Source organism: Alosa alosa, chromosome 10, assembly GCF_017589495.1.
Source record: "Alosa alosa isolate M-15738 ecotype Scorff River chromosome 10, AALO_Geno_1.1, whole genome shotgun sequence".
Classification (NCBI taxonomy): domain Eukaryota; kingdom Metazoa; phylum Chordata; class Actinopteri; order Clupeiformes; family Clupeidae; genus Alosa; species Alosa alosa.
The window spans coordinates 29,971,250-29,978,749 of record NC_063198.1 but is presented as its reverse complement, the minus strand read 5'-3'; the positions used below and the strand labels follow the sequence as shown (position 1 = coordinate 29,978,749).

The 7,500-nt window shown below is 47.6% G+C and overlaps 1 protein-coding gene across 15 annotated transcripts in view; it reads left to right on the top strand.

The window, feature by feature from the left end:
• foxp4 (forkhead box P4) overlaps window positions 1–7,500 on the top strand; it is a 149,886-nt gene that overhangs the window by 119,506 nt on the left and 22,880 nt on the right. For all 15 annotated transcript variants that reach the window (XM_048254885.1, XM_048254887.1, XM_048254883.1 and 12 more), the window contains one exon: window positions 476–580. In XM_048254885.1, coding sequence (XP_048110842.1) covers window positions 476–580 — 105 coding nt within the window. The remainder of the gene's footprint in view (window positions 1–475; window positions 581–7,500) is intronic.

Sequence of the window (7,500 nt, the reverse complement as noted above, 5' to 3'; positions counted from 1 at the left end):
CTGAGCTGTTTACTTCGCGGCCTGGTGTGACCTGACCTCACACACACACACACACACACACACACTCTCTCTCTCTCTCTCTCTCACACTCACACACACACACACACACAAAAGCCTCAGAGACAGCATAAGCAGAGTTACTTAGTGTGTGTATGTATGTGTGTCGGAAGTGGGGGGGGCTAGTAGTGGTTCAGCTGTGTGTGGGGGTACTAGAGTGTGTTGCTGTTTTTACCTGAGCTGTACGGACAGACGGGGATTTGGTTTGGTGGAGAGACACACCTGCCTCCACTTGAGCGATCAAGCGGACGACCACAACACACACTCAAAATACACACACCTCCTGGAGGGGAAAATCATTTTAAAAACAAAAACTCACCATCTCTCCCTCTCTCTTCTCTCTCTCTCTCTCTCTCTCTCTCTCTCTTCTTTTCTATCCTCTCTCTCTTCTCTTGTCTCCCCATCGTGTGTGTGTGTGCGCGCCCCATGAGGAGCACTCCGGCACACACCCCCTCTACGGACACGGAGAGTGCAAGTGGCCTGGCTGTGAGGCGCTCTGCGAGGACATGGGACAGTTCCTCAAGTAAGTACACACACACACACACACACACACACACACACACACACACAAACACACAAACAACAAACACACAAACACACACAAACTTCAATGTGCAGGGAGGGGTGGACAGCAGAATTCCCCACTTTGGTGGCACACAGAGAGATTATTACTCCTAGAGAGGAGTGTGAGATTTTCCATTTCTGTGGCACTGTCCTCCCTGTACACCTAACACACACACACACACACACACACACACACACACACACACACACACACACACACTGAACACTCACACTGAATACCTAAAATACACACATACAAAAATAAACACATGTATTATTCTGAGCTCCCGACTCCCCATTGACTCTCACACCCTACACTGATGGCACACACACACACACACACACACACACACACACACACACACAGCAAACCCACGAAGGCTGTATGTGGAGAGGCCACCTAACGGGACGTGTAGTTTCCCCATATAGTGCGCACACATCTATTTCTGTCTGATTAGATGGTTTTAGATGTACATGTAGAGATGTGCAGGCAGTTGAATGGACATGGGCACCAGGTACAGTACCAGTAAAGTCACTCATATACCCAGTTAGTTTTCCAGGCCACTGTGTGCGCAGCATCTAATGCAGTGTTTTTGTGTGTCTGTCTGCTGCTCCTAATGTTCTGTGTGTGTGTGTGTGTGTGTGTGTGTGTGTTACCATGGTGATAGATCCCCTGAAACCCCGTCTTTCCTTCCTGTTTCCCCAATTCTCCCCGTGTGTGTGTGTGTGTCCACGCGTGTGTGTGTGTTTTCATCAGGCACCTGCCCATAACTCCTCTGCTCCATCACGGGCCGATTAGCAGGCTTCTCCCTCACCCTCCCCTTCCCTCTCTGCTCCCCCGTCTACACACACACACACACACGCACACACACGCACGCACGCTCTGCTCCACCCGTCTTCAGCTGCTCTGCAGTGGCGGCTCAGGCAAATTGTTTTTTAACGCTTCGTTAGTGGTTTACCTAATTAGCTCATTTACAATTAGATCTCTTTGTTTCTCAGATGCTAGCAAAGACATCAAAAAGAAGCCCCCACCCCACCCCTCTCTCCCCCTCTTTCTCTCTCTCTCCCCCTCTTTCTCTCTCTCTCCCCCTCTTTCTCTCTCTCTTTTCTCTGCTCCCTGCCGATCTCTTTTTTTTGTCTGTTTGCCAGTTTGGGGCCTATAGGGATGTGCAAGGAATTGTGGGATTGGAGAGTGAGGGATAGATGAAGGAGGAAAGAGAGAGAGAGAGAGAGAGAGATGAAGGGGCGAGAGATCTGAGCTTTGTGGAGATGTAAACAGCCCCATTGTCTTTGTGTGTTAAAATAATGAGACTTCAGAGCGCAATAGGCTGACATTCCAGCCTGCAGAGTGTGCGTCTGTGTGCGTCTGTGTGCGTCTCTGTGTGCGTGTGTGTGTGTGTTTGACTCATCACCGAACTACCTGACCCCCAAAACCAGTCAGACCCAACAAGTTAGCCGTTCCTTGGCTCCCTGGAATTTCTGTGATCATGGAACCGGCCCTAAATCATTAGTTAAGGTTCCGGAACAGTCCTATGGAACCTAAATCATTAGTTAAGGTTCCGGAACAGTCCTATGGAACCTAAATCATTAGTTAAGGTTCCGTAACAGTCCTATGGAACCTAAATGGTTCCCCTCAGTCAGAAGTTTTAAATGACATTTTTATGGTTCCTTTTAAACAAAGACACTAGGTTCTCCCTAAAACCCAATCACCAGTCTGACAAAGGCATATTTTTTTGGCCACACTGGAAATCAGTAAATAAACACACACACACACTCTTCACACACACACACACACACACACACATCAGTAAATAAACGAATAATAAACGGAATTAGGATTTAGATTTGGGGAAAACGTGAAAAGTAAATGATCTCACTGTCTCTGAGGCCAGTAAACAGTGTTTATGTAGTTTTGCCATCCCGGCTCTGCTCTAATGAGAGAAATGATGCGTGTGTGTGTGTCGGGACGGGGGGCGGGGAGAGTGGTTGTGTGTCTCCAGGGCGGGTTGTCAGGGGGCGCAGGGTTGAGATGGCCCCAGGGCGATGCGCCAGCACTGACGGGCGATGGCGTGGCCGGTATCCCTGGTGATGTGGGGCGAGGACTCGGAAGGCTGCCGACACGACATCAAAGCGCCGAGGAGTCTGGGAAAGTTTGAGGAGTAAAGCTGCTGTTTGGTGGCGTAGTGTTTCATTTCACATCGCCCGAGGGCACCGCTAGGAGAGGAGGAGGGGGAAGAAAGGAAAGAGAGAGAGAGAGAGAGAGAGAGAAGGGAAGAAATAAAAGCACTGACAGATTATGCCATCAGTCCTGTCCTCCTCGCCCTGACAGCGCGCCTTAGTCATCACAGAGGGCAGCAAGAGGCAACGCATTCCTCTCTCCACTCCTCACTCCCCTCTTCCTAACCTTCTCCCTCTCCTCCAGCCCCTCCTTTCTTTCTCTCTCTCCATCTCTGTCTCTTTCTCTTTTCATCCGCACACACACACACCTTTCTTTATCCTGGGTAGCAGAATGAGAAAACTGTTGCCCTATTTTCTTTCTCTTTCATCCAATATGTCTCTATCCTACTCTCCCTCTGTTTCTCTATATCGTTCTCTCCCTCTTCCATCCCTCTTTTTCTCCATCATTCTATCCCCCTGTTTCTCTCTATCTCTATCATTCTATCCCCCTGTTTCTCTCTCTCTCCTCCTATCCTTATTTATTTTTGCATCTCTTTCCCCTCATTTATCTGCATTGCCTCTCCCTCTCTGTGTGTGTGTGTGTGTGTGTGTGTGTGTGTGTGTGTGTGTGTGTGTGTGTGTGTGTGTGTGTGTGTGTGTGTGTGTGTGTGTGTTGCGTGGTGTGGCGGCAGTGACGGCTCCATGTGTTAGAGCATTCAGGCTCTTTGTTGCTGTGGAGCGCGGGCTGATGCAGTGCGATGCTGCTCGAGCCGGTTGAACACTGGCTCATTGTCACTCCACTCTCCCTCTGTGTGTGTGTGTGTGTGTGTGTGGGGTGTGTGTGTGGGGTGTGTGTGTGTGCGCGCGCTGCTATGTGGTGCGGCTAGGGTCGAGTCTGTCAGGGTAAACACTGGCTCATTGTCGCTCCGCTGGAAAAAACACTGCTACCGTTTATTATCCACCATAAAGCACTGCGGTTTCAACTTCTGGAGAGAGAGAGAGAGAGAGAGAGAGAGACAGAGAGAGAGCGTGAGCGAGAGAGAAAGACAGAGAGAGACAGACAGACAGAGAGAGAGAGCCAGACACAGAGAGACAGACAGACAGACAGACAGAGATAGAAGAGGAGAGAGAGAGGAATGGAGCTGGAGGGTGACCTCATGTTTGTGTTATTGTCATACACTTGTGGATGGAGAAACGACTATCAGCACTTGGATTACCGCACGGGTGACATCATTGTTTTTGTTTAATTTTTCTTGGGGTCGAGTCTGGTTTTGGGGCAAGAGAGAGAGAGTGTGAGAGAGTGTGTGTGTGTGGCGCTTATGTGCTATTTAAAGCTGCACAAGGGTAAGGGTGCAAGCAGTGGTGGGCACCAAAGTGGGCACGCTGGCATCAGACACTGGGCTGGCTGGCAGATCAAGGGCCAGGGCCCACATACCGACCAGAGAGATGATCGCCTGGAGTACTCTCTCTCTCTCTCTCTCTCTCTCTCTCTGTGTGTGTGTGTGTGTGTGCACGCCTTGTCCACCCACGGCTAGTGAGTGAAGCCCAAAAGAATGTGCATCCTGAATCCCCCATGGATAAGCGTGTCTGCTAAGTGAAAATCAAGAGACCCTAGAGGCAAGCAACGGCTTTGTGTGTGTGTGTGTGTGGTGAGGGGATTTCATGTGATTTGTTGCTCATCACACTGAAGGAAGTGACTCAGTGAGGGTTAGGGGTCTGAGATGAAGAGTGTGTGTGTGTGTCTGTCCATCCCCACTCTCTGTTTAGAGTGATGAAGTGTCTGGTATCACATATAGAGAGAACCCTAGGAGGCTCTCTCTGAGAGATTCTGAGCTGTATCACTCACACACACACACACACACACACACACACACACACACACACACACACACACAATGCAGATGTGACTTTTGGGCTTTTCATTTCCTATGAAGCTTCTCTCATCACGGTTTCCCTTGACACAAACACTTTCACACACACGCCCTCTTTACTTTATATACACTTGCACGTGCAAACACAAAGAAACAGACACACACACACACACACACACACACACACACACACACACACACACACACACAGAGGAAGCCTCAGGGTTCTTGCCCAACCTCTGGCCTCTTGGATTAGAAGGTCAGCCAGGTGTTCCGAAGCTTAAAGATACAGGAGGCACACCTGGAGATCACACACACACTCACACACACACACTCACACAGATTAGTCTTTCATGAAAGAAGAGAAAATCACTGTTCAAGATCAGAAGCAGGGAAACAGCAGCAGAAGTTCTAATTGCAGTGTGCGAGTGTGTGTGTGCGTGCGTAGGGCAGTGCAGGCTTATGTGCGTATGTTTACATGTTGTATATGTGTAAGATATGCCTTAATACATTTTGTGCGTGTTGGGGGGGGGGGGGGGGTGTTGTATGGTGACATGGTTTCAAGTCCCCGTAATTACCGGACATTGGCCAGAAAAAAAAAATGTCCCACAAAAATTAAATCTCTCGGTCCTAACGTGCTAATCTGAATTTGAGAATAAGCCTTAAAATGTAGGCCTATATTAAAGCAATACGTCCTCTGGCTATGTTTTTAAATGTACAGGCTCTACCTTTTAAAAGCTATTAAACAACACGCATAGCCTATGCTGCATTTCAAATAGGAAGCACACGCTTAAAAGGGGGTCTTAGGGGGTAGTGGTGTGAGCACTCATTCTTGTGTGTGCGCGTCTGTGCAAGTTAAACAGTGGAACCACTGGAGATAACGTGGGTAGCAGCAACAAACAACGTAGCCTTTGAACAATGAACGAAGCGGACTCTTGCTGTCCATGAAAACATAGATACTGGCTAGATCTTGTTAGGCATGTTTACGTAAGTTAGGCTAATGAACATGTTGCATTCTATTCAGCCTGATTATGTCATTCTTTAAGCTACATAGCCTGTCTCCAGTCTCCTCAACTTGACTAATTAAGAAGCGATAATAGGATATTTGACCGGCATGTCATCAAAATGTCCGGAAAACGAAACCTCTGCCGGTCACTTTGACCAGCACCATTTTTTTCTAGCGGGAACTCTGGTGTGTATATGTTTAGATGTTATATATGTGTGTGAAGGTATGTATTTATACACTGTGTGTGTGTGTGTGTGTGTGTGTGTGTGAGCGACAGCCCCGAACTCCAAATGACCCCAGCTGGTGCATGCTTGGAAGGGTCGCAAGGGCCGCTGTCCATCGTCATCACAGGAAACAAACACGTACAGCGTCCAACTCCACACACACACTCTTTCTCTCTCTCTCTCTCTCACACACACACACTGTTGCCATTCTTCCCATGAGTTTGCATCAGTCTCTTTCTCTCTGTTTCTCTTCGTCCGTCACTCTCTTTCTATTCACTCCATTTCCTGTCTTTAGTAGTTGCTAAGAGTCTTTATTGGATTGGCCCTCTCATAAATAGTGCAGTCATAGCAAACCCAATATGCAGTGAAAATACACACACACACACACGTGCATATTTGGACTCAAAGGTATGTGTGTCTCGCTCCCTAACCAAATGCCTCTCAAAGCAAACACACACAGAATTAAGTCCATTAATTAAAATGATTTAAATAAATTATAAATTCTTCTCTTCTCATGTTTTCTCAGTGTATCCTGTTTCTTTCTCTCTTCCTTTTCCCTCTTTTTACTCCCTTCTCCTTCTCCTCCTTGTTTTCCTTCGTCACTCCCATATTGCTTTCTTTTCTCAGCTGTCGACATTTGTGCACTGAAATTCCCTGTCCACCCTTTTCATCTTTCCTCTCTCTTCCTTCCCCCCTTCTCCTCACTTCCCCCCACTCTCCCTCTCTTCTCTCTTCTCTTCTTCTCCCATTGACTCTCTCTTCTCTCCCCATTAGAGCCATTTCCATTGCCAAGTTTTTAGTGTGTGTGTGTGTGTGTGTGTGTGTGTGTACTGTTTGTTTGGTTTTGGAAAGGTACACTCCTGCTCAGTGAAGTAAAAACACGGCTCAAGTAACTCAAGGCATGGCTGTGAGATTGGGACGCTCAGACTTGATGACTGTTCCTCAAAACAAATGATATCATATCCAGGTGTTTCTCTCTTCTCTCTCTCTCTCTCTCTCTCTCTCTCTCTCTCTCTCTCTCTCTCTCTGTGTGTGTCTTCTCTCCCACTTGGAGTTCATAGCCTCTCCCGCCTGATGTTTTAACAAAAACAAAGTCATATTTTGCTGTGAAATTCTGTAATGGCTGTCTCACCACTTTTCACAGAGTCATACACTATCAGTCCATTATGGTGCGCGCACACACACACACACACACTGGCACACACACACTGGCACTCTTTAACACACACTGCTGCAAAAATCAGGAAGAAAAACAAGTTATATAATTATGTATGCCGACTAGCAACATCATACAAAAAGTGCAAAAACAAGTGTGTGTGTGTGTGTGAGCAAGAGACAGTTTGTGTGTGTGTGTGTGAGCAAGAGACAGTGTGTGTGTGTGTGTGTGTGTTTGGAGTGTATGGGTGCCAGTATTGGCTACCCCTGCCAAGCTTACAGTATGTATAAAGGCCACATAGAGGCTTTGCTGCACATTAAGCTGCATAAACAGCCTGATTTATTGAACAAAGCAAAGTCCTACACAATGGCCCAGCAACTCTCAGTCTCACACACACACACACACACACACACACACAGACACACACACTCTCACTCACACACACACTCTCACTCACACACACAC